The following is a 16,624-nucleotide window of genomic DNA, read 5'->3' as shown; positions in this document are numbered from 1 at the left end:
GGGAGAACATCTGAGGAATACTGTGCTCTTTCCTCCTGTGTTTGTATCTAGTGACTCTGCCAGACACATTCTTGCTTTTCTTTCCCTGAATAGCCCAGCGCAGGCAAACTGTTAAAGAACTTCCCTCAAAATTATACACGCTCTCTTGCTGAGTAAAAGGCAAGTAATTCGAATAAACTAGTTTCCTCCAGGCACTTCTTACATACCAGCCTGACGACAACTGAAATGTGTCTCTTGGGGGTGGACGGGGAAGGGAAAGCATCAGACCTTAAATCAACATTTGACAAGAAGGGCTCCAGCAGTAGCTTTGTTCAGAGTTAAGTTGAAATGACGACTTTGTTGTGTTATTGCTTTTCAGACTAACAGGTTCTTTGGATTCTCTCACAGAGACTTTGTCGAGTAAAATAAATCACACTTTTCCAGGTAGGAGCATAAGAAACTGTCATTTGGCTTAGGCAGCCTACCACAGGCTCCCGTTCTACAACCAGAACCTAGTGCACAAAGCCAGCTTCTCTGAAAACACAGGTGGTTCTCAAGGAACCCAAATGCCCGCTGATAGTCTGGCTGGTCCCTTCCTGCAGAAGGAACTGTGGAGTATTATGTTGTTTAACCCCATCCTGGCAGAAATAATGATGTCGGAGTTAAGGTTGTTGCAATATTACTGTATTGCATTCTAATCAGTTGGCCATGAATTGAACCTGCTCCTTAATCTAACTTGACATTGGTGAAGGGACGTGTGTAGGGAGGGGGCCATATGAAATTACTAAAACTTTTGTGAGATGCTTGAAGTAGTTATTTTTTTTTCCTTTTTTCCTTGCCTAAGCTTTTTTGTGAAAAGGCTGCTTCAAATTACCCTTCTTCAGTTTGTTTAATTTCATTTCTGTCCTCTCTGAAAATTTGAACGTGTTATGGACACTTAATTTCATAAGAAGTTTCATCACTTAATTTCCAAATTGGAGGGGAGAATGTGTAGCAAATGTAGTGGAAACAGTATAAAAGAAAACACAGACGAATACGAGCTCATAAAGGTGTGGAGGTTTTTGTGTAGTGGGTGTGGGGTGGGGTTGGTGGTTTTTTTTTGTTTGTTTGTTTTTTTTAAGAAGTCCTACACAGCCTATTAATGTTTCCACTTAGGTTTCAGACGCAGTCTAAGCACCACTTCTGCATCTTCACAAAAAGAGATAAACAGAAGAAACTCCTTTGTTAGGTGAGTGTTCTGAGTTTAAAATGTTTGGGTGAGCTGGCTGTTAGCTTTACTGGTTCTTGTTCAAAAGAAAATCTTTGTGCATGTATGCTGTCTAGACCTTTACATGTTCATTATTTTTTCCTTCCAAAATGGACCCGTAGTAGCCTCTTTTTCTGCAGGTATCCAGGAGTACAGTCCTTGAATTCAGGTTGGCATTAAAATTGTTTTCCAGTCATTCATCACAGTGTACTCTCCAAATTCTTGTATTTTCACACAGCTGGGTGAAGTTCAGAGAGTCTTGTTAAGGGGTTTCACTTTGTCCTCCTGATCCTGAGTGACGCTTGCACGCTAAAAGTAGTTTTGGCTAAACTCTTTCAGGCCCCAAATAACATGTTTTGTACTGCTTAATGTACCAATACCATCACGTACAGTAAATATCATAGATCCTGGCACCGTGTGAAAGGAAACTGATTTTTCCAAGTATTTCAGACTGCCATGTGTGCCTGTTAATGTTGTTATATATTGTGCTAGTGACATGAGATCAAAGCCAAATTTTTTTTAAAAAGTGATGTGAGGTTTTTTTTTTCCCCCATGCACTTCACCGAATTACAGCTTTGCCCTGGATGTTTTACAGAAAAATGGTCTTTTCCCCCCCTCCCCCCCCCCAACTAGATCTAAGAGCTCTGTGTTCCGGCGTAGCTGGAGTAATACCACTACAGCTAACACTGAGGGGCCAGTGAAGCTGCACGAAGGCTCTCAGGTTCTGCTGACCAGCTCCAATGAAATGGGGACAATCAGGTACATTGGGCCTACGGACTTCGCACCAGGGATGTGGCTCGGACTTGAACTCAGAAGTGCCAAGGGGAAGAATGATGGCTCCGTGGGGGAAAAGCGCTATTTCACCTGTAAGCTGAACCACGGGGTCTTGGTTCGACCGAGCAGAGTAACCTATCGTGGGATTAACGGGGCAAAACTTGTAGATGATATTTGCTGAGTCACAATGTGCCGATGCCATAGGAAATAAGGTTTTTAAACCACAGAAGAACCCATCTAGAATGCAAACTTATTTTTAAATTATTAAATCTGCATTTGCATTTTACATATATATAACTATATATATGTGTGTGTATATAATATATATTTTAATATATATAAAAAATATATATACAGAGATAAAAAAAGTTCGCACTAAGAAGCAAAACCACTATTCTGTTTCCATATAAGGAAACAGCCCTTGCCTGGGAAGGTTACTGCAAAAGCATCTCGGGTTTGAGATGCTGTATTATTTGAATAACGTTCAGTTAGAGAATGCGAGTATCTCCAGCGTTCTCTAAAGTTGCTCTGTGATTCATACAGTATTTAAATGGTTTTTCCTCCACGTAGTAATGCACTGATAATGCTTTGCACGTTGCCCGCTTTTGACAGAGGAGGCGGTTAATGAGTGACATTAGTCTGGTTACCAGGCACTTTGTCAATTCCAATACCAGCTGCTGGCAATAAGAAAGCAAAAAAAAAAAAAAAAAGACCCCTTTTTCAAGCAGTTGTGACATATTTTTACATTTTATCTCCCCTCCAGAATGCAAAAGGGCTGATAAATACAAGGATTTGTGGTTATCCCAGTGAACAGCAGCAATTAAATAAAAAGCCTTTAAAAAGCACAAATATGCTGCGTGTCAGGCTGTGTAGTAAAAAAAAAAACAAACCCCACACTTTTTGTTGTATGCATTTGTAAAAGGAGCTACATGTAAAAAAGCGCTCCTTAAAATACGCACTTTGCACTCTCCTGGAGACCCTTCCCTCATTTTTTAAAGACTTTTTTTCTTTGCTGTGCTGCAGGCTATAAGTATCACAGTTTTTAAATGCAAATAAACCCAGAGTGGAACTATACGTAATAGCCTCATCATAAATATTAAGTCTGTATAAATACAGCATGGTATGGATTATATGCAGGGCTTTCAAGCAAGCTATTAACATCATTTGATTCATTTGTGATACGTGTTTCTTTTTGTTTCCTTTGGAACAGGTTCCACTATAAATTTCCTCTAAGAGTCTTAGATAAATTCAGGATAGGTTTAGGTACAGTGTTGTAACACAACTTGATGGGACATTATTTGTGTATCATCAGCCTTTTGAAAGAGCTAATATTTTGTCCATGTTTTAAACATATATTTTAATTGCTCACATATGTAAACATTATCTTACCAGGATGGGTTTGTGTTCCAGAACAGTCATTTTATTCTTAAGTGATCTGCTTGCTCTTACCTACTTGAAGAAGTGACACTTTAAATTGCATCATAACAGCCTATTTTTTAGACAGAATTCTGCTGCTGTTACCTTCCTTCAAATATTGCTGTAGCTATTTTTCCTGAGCTGTATTTAAAATAACGCATATTGTATTCTAACTTACGGGAATTTTTAATTGGATATAAAAGCTGTAAATTTTGAATGTAAAAAAATAAAAATTAACGCTTTATATTTGAAGATGCAAATATTCAATGATGTACTGAACTTTGTCCAATATCTGTTTCTTGCTGGTATTAGTAAAATGAAACCCTGGTGCCTAGTACAGCAAAAAGAATTTTCATTAGGTCGTTACAGAATGTCCATCCTCTCACTTCTGTTCTTCTGTACAAATGAGGCAAACAGGATACAGCGTAGAGCAGCAACAGTAGAATACAAACCCGAAGTCTTTCGATCTGTCATCTCACTAGTCGGTACAGAAGTGCCACCTGTCAAACCTGGTGTTCGTACAGCACAGTTCACTGCTGGCTTGTCCCAGCCTCGTGCTCCCGGGTGGGCAGTTTAGTTTCTGTGGTGAAACACTCATTATCACAAACGCTCTTTTTCCTGCCTGACAAGACGGAAGGGATGTAAGTGCTTTATCTGATGGTAGCTGGAGTTCTTCAGGAGCTGCGCAGGGGAGTAAGTGTGTGGGTAAGGCAGCAAGCTCAGGGAGTTCATTACAGTCACACCATTTCTGTGTGGCCTATCTATCTTGCACAGATAAGCAATATATGGGCATAACATCTTTCCAACTGTTTTCTGATTCACAGGTACTTCTGGTTTTTTTTTGTCCAAGGGTGTCAGGCTGCACCTTCCACAGCTCTGTGGCTACAGCCACTTCAGCTGGCAGTGGCCTGGGCTAGCAAAGACTGCAGGACTTCATTGAATCTTCTCTGATGGGTAGAGAAGGCGGCACAGATACCACCTGAGCAGCAGTGTAGTGTGCTTTCCCTTCAATTTCAGCTTCGGCTAGCTGCACATTTCTCTGGAAAGCTCTGGCTATAATCAGCAAGAGCACTGTAGGTTAGAGGAGCAAGTCAAGACTGTTATCAGTATGGAGCTGTTTTGGGAGTGCTGAGAATCTTCTGTGAGGAAGGAAGAAGCACTGTAAATTTATGTGGCCTGAATCAGAAATAAATCAGTCCCTCTATTCCAGAAAGGATTACTGATGACTGCCTTCAGGTTGGGGATGGGTGAAGGGATTTGTGCTTCCCTAAATCCAAGGTAAATTGCCATAATCCTGTTCTCCAACTCTTGCAGGAGGATACTTTGTGTCATTAAAAAAAATGAATTCTGAAAATAACGGGCAGTGAAGTTTGAAATCAGGTGCTGTGCTGAGGTCTGTGCAATCACAGCCCCGGACTGGTTAGAGAAAAGACAAATGAGCCTCAAAGTCCCTATAAACTGTATAAGTAAAATATTATCTGTTTTATAAATAAATAAGCAGATGGTTCCCAGCAATTCTGTGCTGCCTGTGTGGACTTTGAGGCTTGTCCTTGTTCCACAGCATGTCTGCGGTCGAGTTTCAGAAAATGTACTTAGTGCTCTCAGCAATGAAATCCTTCAAGCTTCGCTGGACACTGGCTGGAAAGGAGAGGTCACAGGTGTGACGGGAGGAGGAGAACTTTCTTAAGTGTCCCAGGATGGGGAATTCATTCCAGTGAGTTCAGTCCAGTTGGATTCAGTGATCATTTTGCAGATGTTGACAGTAATGGTTTTCTGGGCAGGGAGCCTGGGTTTTTTTGAAGTGTTGCTATCCAGCAAGATCTGAGGCACAAGGATCCAAAATTGGCACTGCCGATTTGCAAATCATAACCCAGTTTCTCTGACAAGTTAACTCTTGCGACCTATGCAACACTCACAGAGGTAACAAGTCAAGTCCAGCATTTATGTCGTGGCTTTCACAGAGTTCAAGTTTTGCAGAAGCCTTGTCAAACACCAGGTGGAAACGGAAATCCTGTCCCTGAAAACTGTACACAGAGTACCCACCTGCAGACAGATAACTCTGGAAAAAATGGAAATTAGGGCAAAGATTGCCAGCCAGTGCCAGAGTCAAACCAGTATGGAACCAGTGACCTGCGGTACTCCTAGAAGAGCAGAGGAGAGCTCCCTTCTCAGTTAAAATAAGGAGGATATAAGTGGGGGGGAACAGAGACGAGAGGTGCCTGCCCGCTACCTGCTCAAGAGAAGTCTTGTTAACTAAACCACAGCACTGTCCTGCAGAAGAATGAGCATGTGGATAAGGAAGCGAATGAGAATAAGGTTTATAGATAAGTAAGTCAGTCCTAATTTCAAGGACCTTTTCTTGAGAAAGCAGCTACCTCTGGCTTAGCAGTGGTACAGGGAGGGGAAAAAAGTGAGCATTGCAGGGCAGGAGCTACCACTTCCCCTGCTTGTCACAGGACTCCACACTGGCACTCCACTGGATTAAAAAACAGCTTATAATTACCCCTACTCAGTCCAGATTCTAAGAAAAATGTTGTCTTAGGATATATACATTTAGGAATGGGAGCACCCAAATGCTCTCTTCAACCATATACTCTGTACTTTTAGACTGGCTGGTTTCCCATAGGTAGAAGCCAGCCTTGGTGGTTTGTAATAGAAGGAACAGCACCTCTCTCTGTAAGAAACGCGGAGATACAACATTTGCAACGCAAACGAGTCTTAAACGCACTGCAGCCACCCAGGAAGGTGGCTGGCTCAGTTGTTGACCACCACACCTGCTCCTTTGCCTGTCAGTGCACCTTAATACTTCTGTAACTTTCCCAAGTAAAAGCTGCTGCCCAGAGACCTCCCTTGGTTATTACAGAAGTGATCTGACATTGACACAATCATTACTCGGCCCAACACAGAAAGCCAGCTACAGTCATTTTATTTGTCTTCATGCCTTGTGGTTCACTACACTTGTTTACAATACAAATACACTATTCAATACAAAATACTCAATGACCATATATTAGTATTTTTCTTCATAGTATCCCTGAAGTGCACAGGCCCTTCCTTTATCAACAATGTTGCATAAACTGCTGTACATGAGACAGACACCCCTATAATGAAGCTTTGTTACTAAAAGAAGCCAGATGCAGACAATTCGGACATTTTCCTGTGATGGGTTTAACTTTGGGACAGACAAATGGTGACGTCTTTGCTGCTGTGAAAAGCTGTTTTATGCTATTCCTATGTCAAGGTTCTTGTCACCCAGAAGACAGGCTCAGTAGCAGGAGCAGACATGCAAAGTTAAATCCTTCATAGCCTATTTCACACCTCTGACATCATGCAGTGTGTACACGACCGTGCCCAGTGGCACTGCAGCTGCTCTCATGCTGAGCCTGTGTCCTTTTGTGAACACCCGAGGAGGGAAGCCAGCGGCCCCCCAATACTACAACACTGTGAAAGGCCGATTCAGCCAAATTAATGCAGCCTGCGCGCTTTCAACCCGTGGTACCTGTGCCTCCCCTCACCGGAACAAAGCCCCTCTCCCACCACCACTCCTTCCACTGCTCCCTGAGGAAGCAGAACCACCCAAACTTCTTGCCTTGCTTCATTTCCAGACACGTGATGGGGAAAGGCTCAGTAGCGAAAGGGATGATGAAGGGACAACTGGGAAGGCAGATTAACAGGCATCCCAACCTAGTTTACCTTCAGCAGCTCACAGAATCAGAAACCTACCTAACATCTATAGGACACAGGTAACATCCACATGGAAATAAGCCATTTTCAGAGGATGAGGGTGGTAGCGCAGGATTTTCCCAGTCGTGCTTTACATCCTGTAGATCATGCTGCTTCCCACTTTTCCACTGTAGAGTGAGGAAGACACATAAGACCAGAATGTAAATATTGCCAATGAAAAAGATTAACAGTCTTAAAAAACCAAGTTCCTTAAAAAAATTATGTTGTCTCAATAAACTATTTAAAAAAAAGTAAGTCATAGACAAAAATGGGTAAGAGGTTTAAAATAACTTGGTTGGTTCCCCCCCCCCCCTTTTACAACACTGTAAGCCTAGCGTGGAGGCGTTTAATAAGGGAATTTGGGATTTACACATGCAGGGTGCTTTGGTCTGGTGAGCTCATGGTGACTGCCCTTTCTGTTCCCTGCAGCTCTGAGAACTGAACAGGTGAATCTTGCTAGATACAGAAATTAACAATTCCGAGTGCATCACTGGACAAAATGCTCTTGCTAATGGTGCACAGCTGTAGGAAATGTGCTAGAATGAAACTGCTAGAAATTGGAACAGAAGAAACACGAACACTGAACACTTCCAGATGTTGTAAGAGAAATGCTAAAATAAATTCTGTGAAGTACCTTCTGGTACAGAACTTAAGCCAGTCTCCTTACAACTGTTGAGTGAATTAGCTCTTTACACACACAGAGTCTATAACCTCTGAACCGCAGTCTGTTAGGGTTACCCCAGCACACAGAGACGAGTTTCTGTTGTTTCCCTCTGCCCTGGTCAGACTCCCTGGGAAAGGCCTTCAGAAGTTTCTGTCCACCTCGCTAAACGGACTGCTGCTAGTAATTCGTCAACCCAGGGCAAACCTGGGTGGCAACTGCAGCTCTCACACGCTCACTGGTTAAACGTTCCACCGTTTGTCAGCCTTTCAGCTACGGTGAGATGGTGTAGTAATTCAGAGTGCCCCAGCATGAATTGTTACTCCAGTGCCAGAGGAAACAGGTACCCTTAGGGAAAGCTTTCCTCGCATCACCCCAGTGAAACAAATACAATCTTGCACTGTCACTGAAATCCCAGCAACGCTCTGGCAACGGGACAGACGCTTAGGCAACGCAACTGCAGAATGACCAGGAAACTGTCTTTGATGCAGCCTGAGCAGAAGTAGCAGAGCGCCCTTTACTCCAGGCAATTAACTCATGGAAATCATTTGTCATTGATGGTAGTATTTGTTTTGTAAGAAAGAGGACAGGCAAATGCTCCAACCCTTGTTTCTGAGTGGCAGGGTTTGATTAGCATCAATATTTACAAAGCAATTTTTGCAAACTGAGGTACTGTGCTTGGAGAGAACTCAGGGGTACCAAACTAAATGCTTGCTGTGGGAGAGCTCAGAGAGATATTTTGTTTTTTTCCCACATTAAAAATAAACCCAAACTAGATTTCTGAATTCCTCTGAATACCAAGAGTTACGAGGGTGGGGGGTGGGATTTTAAAAAACAAAACCCAACACAAAAAAACCCCACAACAATGCATTTTACACTGGAGACACTGGAAGGAAGCTTACTTAAAACCAGCTGCTGGTTTTAAACTTAATACTGCTGAACAGTATTTATCTCAATGCACCGTACCCAGCAGACTAGAGAATTTTGGTAGCAATTCACCAGTTCCCCTGACTAGAATTCTCTCCTCACATATTCCATAGGTCAGCAGAAACGTGTTTAGCTCCTTCACTGTTTACAACTCCCATTCTTCAAGAGTATTTCAGCTGAACTTCTACGATACGACGACTGCACAGCACAAGCTGCAGAGCAGTCATCACGCTCTTGCCGTGGCTGGGGAAAGCCTGCCTTCCCCCCCCCGTCAACCCTCACTTATAACCATCTCTTGCTGCTCGTGCTTTTAAAGCTTCTTTAGAAATGCTACCTTTAACAGTATAATCTGGCAGCTTATCTACAGTTGCGCAGCATCAGAGCTGCTGCCCCAGATCCAAGAATAAATAATTTCAGCTAGTCAAAGATGATTAATTTTGCAACTTTCTGTTCTTGTGTACTCTTTAAAAACACTCATCAGCCTACGGGTCAGAGATTCTGTCCTCAGTAACACGTAAGAGACAGGGCAGCAAAAACTGAGTGTGTTCCTATGCAAAGGAGAGCTAAAGAAAACGATGAACTTCAGCCCTTTTGAAAATGAGAAAGCTGGAATATTTAAATGAAAATTACTATTTTATATGTGAAAGTCTTCTCATAGTGCTTACCTGCTGAATTAATTAGCTTTGCCTAGACTCTAGAAAACCACCCCACTGAGCTCGAAAGAGTGGCCAGTGTGACACTAACACAGTCCATGAGCTGGACAGAATCCCTCCCCAGTGGCTATTTCATGACAAGTGCTGCGAGCCTAACCACCTCGCAGATCACAAATATTCCCTTAGTTCAACCCAAGGACACCTTGTGCATAGCAGCAGAACACCCCAAGTGGAACCCTCATTATCCCCACCAAGCCCACGCAGCAGTGCTGCGACGGCTCACCAGGAGACAAACATAAAATGCAGAGCAGCTCCTGGCTCGAGCTTCCCAGCACAAGAGCACAGCCCTGTTAACCAACCGCCACACACAATTCTGGCATTTGCCTAAAAAAGGGCTTTAGTTCTGTGTATCAGAGATGGCAGAAAGGAAGGTTAGGAGAGCATGCTATGTCCCTCCTCTTATGTTATTTTAGAAGGGTGGTGACCCAAGCCCTCCGATTTCAGTCTGCATATCTCAAAGGTCAGGAGCATGTAAATGTGGATTCTGGTTTGTTCCCTGGCAAAGACAGGAAGCTTACCTCAGTGTTGGGATCCGGGGCCAGATTCAGAGTCACTTTGCTGAAACAAAGAGTCTCGGACTGAAGAACACCTTCACATTCCTTTGCTGATGCTCCAGTACACCCATTTCTATGGAAACAGGCACCCCTTTTTTGGATAGCGTTCATGCTAAAACAGCTCCTTGCAACCCTAAGTTGAAGTTACAAATGCACATCTTTACACATGAATTATTTCCTACATCTATGTTTTGACAACACACAACTGGAATATTTTTCATGCACAAGGTGTACAAAATGAGTCAATGCAGTATTTGTCTTTAAACCGCTATCATACACGTATTTTGTTAAAGGAACAAGGGCTCTAAACCCTCTAAATACAGACAGTATCTGGCATCCGATTGTGGCACAATGTAGTCTTCTGCTTTTATGGTGGTGTTTGTACAGGGTATGTCAAAGGCTACTGTAAACCTCTGAGGTATGCAGGTGGCCATCCATTTTCAGGGCATGGTTAAAGTTTCTCTCATGACCACAGTCCTTTAAAACTTCACCTTGGTTCCACTTGACACGCACAAGTTCCTGATGAAGGACACTCCTACTTTTGTAGGCCCGAATGAATTTTAAAGGGCTTTACAGGAAAAATAAAAAAAAACCCAACCAAACCCCCCCCCCCCGCCCCCCCCCCAGCATCTACACTCATCCTCTGTGCTTCCTCTCCTCTCTCAAGCGATGCAGGATGACCGGTGTCTTTCTATTGCCCTGCCAACACCCCCCATAACCGCTGTGCGTTCAAGGACTTTCGAAGACTGGACTGTAGCTGGAACACAACTTGGGAATGTGCCATCACATCACCATTCAGCGCTGTTGTATCCTTTTTTGGTTTGGATGGAGGATGCTCTCCCCAAGCCCACTACAACCTCTGCCAGCTGCAGGAGATCTCCAGGTGTTCCACAGCAACCACAAGTTTGGCACGGAAAACCCCAGACATGAAACACTCAAGGTAGTGAGCTGCGGCTTCACACTAAGCAGAGAATGCACAACAGAAAAGCTCACGGGAAGGGCATGACAACAACCATGCGTATGAGTTGATGCAACAGCAGCTGGGCCTTGCAGTTAACATCTGTTTCCTGTATCCTCCCTCCCCCTTGTTTCTTTTACTGTATTGGGGCTCCGGTGATTTGAAGCCTCTCGGCTTAGTTGAAATTACAGCTTCGAGGGTGGCACTTTTGGAGCAAGTTGGCACAAAACGGAAGGTAACGCTGTCAGATCCCTTGCTCGTGGTGTATTGGGTAACAGGACATCTCTTCAAGGCTCAGGGGCCACAGGGGGAAAAGTCATGAGGGTAGAGGGCTCTCACGGCCCCTGCTGGGTTACGTGGCTCTTGTTTCTAAGGATGGGGTCCTCGTAACTGCTAGCGCAGGGTGGCGTGGAGGCTTCCAAGGGTAAGCCCTGCTGTTGGTATCCATAGTTGACGTTCCCACAGGGGAAGTGGCGGAGCCTAAAGAGAGGCACTTCTTTAACACTTGCTGTTAGGGACGATGGCTCTAATAGCAGGGAGGAGCCTGGCAGCCTGCCAGTCACAATGTTGGGCCCCACAGTACAGTTTCCTTCCTGTCCCAAATTCTCCCTCTCGGGCATCTCCTTCTCCAGCAGAGAACTGTTTTTGCTGGCCTGCTTCTCCGCAAACCAGGAACCATAGGTTGGATTCCAGAGGTTGGTGGGCTTGTTTCTGGAGCCCCGGCTTTTGTGCAGCTCAGAAGGGGGATTGGACTGGGCATAGGCCATGTTGATGTGTCCTCCTGCGGAGCCTGACTGCGCCTTCCCTGGCACTGGTGGTTCCAAGGCTCCCGCTTTCCCTAGAGGTTTTCCAGCAGTGATGGCTGACGGCAGGGGTGCTGGAGATGGCAGAGTTTGCTTGTCATCCTTTCTGTCTTGGTGCGTGGAGACCAAGAGAGGAGGAATTCCTTCTGGATCGTCGGGGCGCATCGCTACCTTCTCCTCCTCCTCAGCTGATGGGCCATATTCTACTGGCAAAGCAGTGTTGATGACATCTGGATCCTGCCAGAGAAAACAATGAGAATTTCTCAAAGTCTGCTACTATACTCAGACTTGATTAAAAACCCGACACATCTGACAGCTGTATGCTGTGATCACAGAGTATCTTTCCCTGAGCCCATCTTTCACAGAGCCCATATTCCATGAGTAAAAGATGCTGACAAAATGCAGTTAACCGTGAGATGCAATGGAATACCCTTAAAAATCAAACTCTTTAAAAAAACGCAACCCTAAAACTCACCACAGAACAGCAGAGGCACAAAACCAATGAAAAACATTTTTTATTTGCAGCCAAATTTCCTGTGGGAATGTTGTTTTGGAATCTATATCATCTTGAAGTTCATAACGTTCTCAGATAATATTGAGAAAGTTTCAGCCAGGAAAGTATTGCCTCCACACAACAAGGGAGGAATGAGAATGCAGAGAAGAGGCAATACTGGCAGACCCCTTGAAGCCTGAATCCATAGGGACTGTGGTTCTGAGCTATTTAAGCAGTTTTGAAAATTAAACTGAGAGAAAATGTGGTGATCTGGGCAACCATTAATTATTGCTAGATGCCACAGCAAGCAGAAAACAATGCCTCCCAATCCCAGGATCCAAACACACATGAAAAACAGACCAAGCCTCCTGAACAGTGAGGGAAAGCAAACTGAGGCAAGTAACTGTGTGAGGCCACACAAGAAGCCTGCGCTGATGCAGGCACCAAAACATCTTCCAAACTACTCCACTCCTCATAAGCTAAAAATAGTGGTAAAAATAATAAATAAATCAATCAGATTTCAGCCTAGAAAGCCAGACACATCTTTCCCCCCGCTGCTTAGCCTTGGAATCCCCACTCCTTTACCATGGCAGTCTCCACTTGTCTTCTGCAGCAGAGTCAGATCCAGAAAGCTGCTGACAGCTGCAGAAGCTGCCTGCAAAGGCTGCTCTGAGCCAGGGCCATTTCTGCTCAGTGCTGACAGTGTCTTAAGGGTAAACACTGGGATGGAGTGGCTGGCGTGAAGCACGTGAAGTTTCTATGGGGGCTGGCCTGTCTTACCTCTTTTGCTTGTTGGAATCTGTGCCTTTATAAGCAGCAGCAGAGCTACTGGCCTGCTATTTGTAAAGCTGTGTAAGCTTGTGTAAGCCTGGGCCTTTCAGCAGTGAAAGACAAGAAGGATCAACCACCCGATGGGGTAAATATCCCAGCCAGGATACCTCAGTCTGTGCCAGGCTGACATCAGTCTCCCTGGAGTGCTGACTGCAGTAATACAGCGCTGCCTTCTCATCTCATGTTCTGGCTCGCCTAAACCGCTCAACAGGAACGCTCTCCACCTCTTTCATGGGAGATGGATGAACACTGATACCTGAGTGCAGTACTCGATCCTCTCCAAGATTATGGCAAAATTTGGCCGGTCTTCGGGCTGGTGCTGCCAACACTGGGTCATAATGCGGTAACTGAAAGAGCAGAACAGGAGATGCTCATAAATGGCAGATCCTGTGGGTACATAACAGCTGGTCGCTGCAGACTAGAAACCACAAGTAGGCATCACCACTCTGACTTCTATAATAACTAAAGAGCGCTCTGCCTTCCCCACAGTCAGACAACTGATGTACTGGTAACCACTGAAACGTGGCCACCAGTGGGGTGAAATCCACAGCATGAGAGAAATAACCCACCCACCCAAAATCCATGGGCAATTCACTAAAGGTAGGCAGGGCTACAGAAAGTGGAGCCCAGTTTTCCCTACCTGTGAACAGTCTTGCGCACTTGCAGTTTCACAGCTAACCTGAGACACAGAAATATTGCACCACCTTTGATCACACAGGCAGTGGCGAGTACTTCTCAAAGGGGCCCTGAATTATTCTCCAAAACAGACAGAAAAATTCAATAGTAGAGAAGTCTCTGGCACTCAAGTCCAGTAAGACGGATCAGGCAAAATAAGATCAATCTTCAAAGCCATTAACTTTTGACTAGAGAACAGCGTTCCAAACTTATTTGCATGAATATATAAAAGTTAAAATCTCATACACAGGGCCAGGGCAGTTTTTAGGTGGATCCATCCTTCCTCCATTGGTTACAAACTCCAGAACCTCCTGGTTACTTTTGCTGGGGTAGGGCATGTATCCCAAAGAGAATATCTCCCACAGCAATACGCCAAAGGACCTGAATACAGAAGAGAAGGAAAACGAAGTGAAGGATATGGGAATGACCATTATGGAGGGGCAATGCCCTTAGCTGCAGTACCATCAGCATTGCTCTTTGCAGTCTGTGCTCAGGCAGCTTGTGGAAATCACTGCTGCAGGATTCAGACATAAATAAGCCGCACAGTTGTAATGGTGGATTTTGAATAAACATTTGATGAATGCGAGTAGTTGACTGTTAAGTCAGTAAAGTCTACAATATAGGTAGGGAAATCTGGTTGCTTTGCCTTTGTACTCAGCACTGTTCAACTAGTTGTAACAAATGTGAAAGTCAGGTTATGCTTTTCTGAAACATCAGCCACTGCTGGAGACAGGACGGAGGGGAGCAGTGGCCTAACAATTATGATCAAGTTTTCCTCCTGAATAAGCTACCCTGCATGAAATAACAAGCCAGTGAATCCCTGCTGATGCTCTGAGCCTCCCAACCCTCACCTGTATAGTACAATAAAAACATTCCCCAGCTAACACCCCAGCCCTGGGCCTGTGTGGTGTGGTCTGCAAAGCCCTGGGGACAATGGCTGGGACAGGATCCCCCTCAAAGCATTCATCAGGCAGCTGCTTAGAAATCTTGTTGATTAAAATTGCAGAAGAGCTATGAGCAGCAATGGGAAACTCTTCTGCTTGGTGCTGAGACAGGCAGCAGTTCAGCTGTACGAGAGCGTGCACCTCCTCTTCTCTGCTGGGGCTTGCTCAGGAGCTGTGTCCTGACCACCAGCCCCTTCCCCTCCACACGCGTCCTGAGCTTTGGCCTCCTGCTCACCCAATTTCCCTCCCCTCTGGCCACTGGCAACTCAAGAGCCTACAATGCTGCTGCAGGCCAGGAGAAAGACGAAAGCCACAATATATAATGCCCTTCTCCCTCACTGGCAGGACGGATCCTGCCTGCAGTCTCTTATGCTGCTTTCCTTCGTGTGGAACTAACACCTTCCTCCCTGTAGCAGCAAAGCAGCACCTGCGTCGGCCTCAACCTCCCTCCTCTGCCTGCTCACCTCCCCAGCAGCACCTGCATTTGCACAGCTCTGATCTTTCCGTTCCCTTGTCTCCTTCAAGGTTACTGGCTCTGAAAGACCCAGCTTGTCTTTTTAGTAAAGGAGAAATGAACAACAGCATGTATTTTTTACAAAATATTCACACTTTACAAAAGGGGTTACAACAAAGACAGGATGGAGAAGGAAAAGCAGCGCACCATGTGTCTGTTTTTGATGTAAATATCCCTTCCATGAAAGCCTCAGGAGGCATCCATTTGACGGGCAACATTGCACACCCACCCTTCCGATAGTAGCTGGCTCTGCAAAGAACAAACAAAGACTCAGCCAAGAATTCAGAAAATGCCATTCATTTGGGATTTTTATAATTACAAATATTAAAATTATGAGCCAGAGGAGAGACTAATTCAGGCAAAACAGCATGGCAGAGAAAATGCTGAAGACACCTGTTCCTTCTCTCAAAAATAGTGGCAATGGGCAGACCATGGAAGGACTGCTCTAATCTCCCTCATTTTAGCCTTGATCTGGTGAACCCAAGTTATCCTTATCTGTGTGCGTACTTCTAGTGAATTACTCACATAGTAAATTGCTGCTGGCACAGCCATCCTCCTGCACTTTTCAGCAACAGCAACATCTCCACCTCACCTCACAATGTGTTCACTTTGAACATCCTCACCAAAAATAAACAAAGCTTGTTCCAAATGTACCCAGTCTAAAGCACTGCAAACGAAATCCAAAACCCTCAGTGAGAACCAGGGGTTGATGAGGAGGATGCTCAGCCATTAGAGCCGGGGAAGTAGTACAAGAACCACCTCCTGTGCTCCTGAGACAGGAAGTACATCCATCCTTTAGTGTCATCGTCATTTAAAACAAAATCTACGAGCCCCAAATCCAGTGCTGGCAGCTGCAGGAGGCTGCTCATGCAAGCTGGTTTCGCTGTTCGTAACTACACAGCCAGAGCATCCAAAGGATATTCCTGGACACAGAAACATGTGCAACATTCAAAGGCACCTTTGAAAACTCTGCACCAAAGCATTCATCTTGGCAGTCGGTTCTGCTGATTGTGTGAGTGTGACAGATGCTACTTTGTCCCAGCAGAGTCCCATCTGACAGTGGAGTAAAGTGGGGGCTCTTTGTAAGGGAGTGAGAGAAAGGGGGGGAAAAAAAAAAGCAGTTCTGATACGCTTGGGTTTTTGAAGGCAGCACTCTGCATCACCTCAGGCTGTGATACTGTCAGATCTCAAGCTAAGCAGAGCCAGGCCTGGCTTAGTAATTGCACAGGAGAATCCCCAAGCAGGTAAAAAAAAAAAAAAAAAAAAAAAGGCAAGGCACTGGCATAAACAGTGCAGGTGACTGAGTATAAGGCATTCCTTCCTCCAAGTCAGAGGCAAATCAATTCCTCAGCACAGCAGGACAAGGTACTGCACTTCTGGAGGTGCTATCTGGAAGATGAGGTATCAAACTGC

General features: G+C 44.7%; 2 protein-coding genes across 8 annotated transcripts in view; one reads left to right on the top strand and one right to left on the bottom strand.

Moving 5' to 3' along the window:
- Window positions 1-2,896, top strand: part of CLIP4 (CAP-Gly domain containing linker protein family member 4) — a 33,465-nt gene extending 30,569 nt beyond the window's left edge. For 5 of the 6 annotated variants that reach the window (XM_075749438.1, XM_075749440.1, XM_075749441.1 and 2 more), the window contains 3 exons: window positions 359-423; window positions 1,135-1,207; window positions 1,859-2,896. In XM_075749438.1, coding sequence (XP_075605553.1) covers window positions 359-423; window positions 1,135-1,207; window positions 1,859-2,180 — 460 coding nt within the window. In that variant the 3' untranslated portion in view covers window positions 2,181-2,896. The other variant, XM_075749443.1, reaches the window with a different exon arrangement.
- A 3,428-nt stretch (window positions 2,897-6,324) lies between these two features.
- The window catches only part of ALK (ALK receptor tyrosine kinase), a 321,448-nt gene continuing 311,148 nt past the window's right edge, over window positions 6,325-16,624 (bottom strand). For both annotated transcript variants that reach the window (XM_075749445.1, XM_075749444.1), the window contains 5 exons: window positions 15,359-15,460; window positions 14,000-14,134; window positions 13,335-13,425; window positions 9,958-11,991; window positions 6,325-7,266 (listed from right to left, as the gene is read on the bottom strand). In XM_075749445.1, the coding sequence (XP_075605560.1) occupies window positions 11,287-11,991; window positions 13,335-13,425; window positions 14,000-14,134; window positions 15,359-15,460 (1,033 nt within the window). In that variant the 3' untranslated portion in view covers window positions 6,325-7,266; window positions 9,958-11,286. The remainder of the gene's footprint in view (window positions 7,267-9,957; window positions 11,992-13,334; window positions 13,426-13,999; window positions 14,135-15,358; window positions 15,461-16,624) is intronic.

This window comes from Balearica regulorum, chromosome 3, assembly GCF_011004875.1.
Source record: "Balearica regulorum gibbericeps isolate bBalReg1 chromosome 3, bBalReg1.pri, whole genome shotgun sequence".
In the NCBI taxonomy this organism is placed as follows: Eukaryota; Metazoa; Chordata; class Aves; order Gruiformes; family Gruidae; genus Balearica; species Balearica regulorum.
This window is presented reverse-complemented; position numbering and strand designations above follow the sequence as displayed.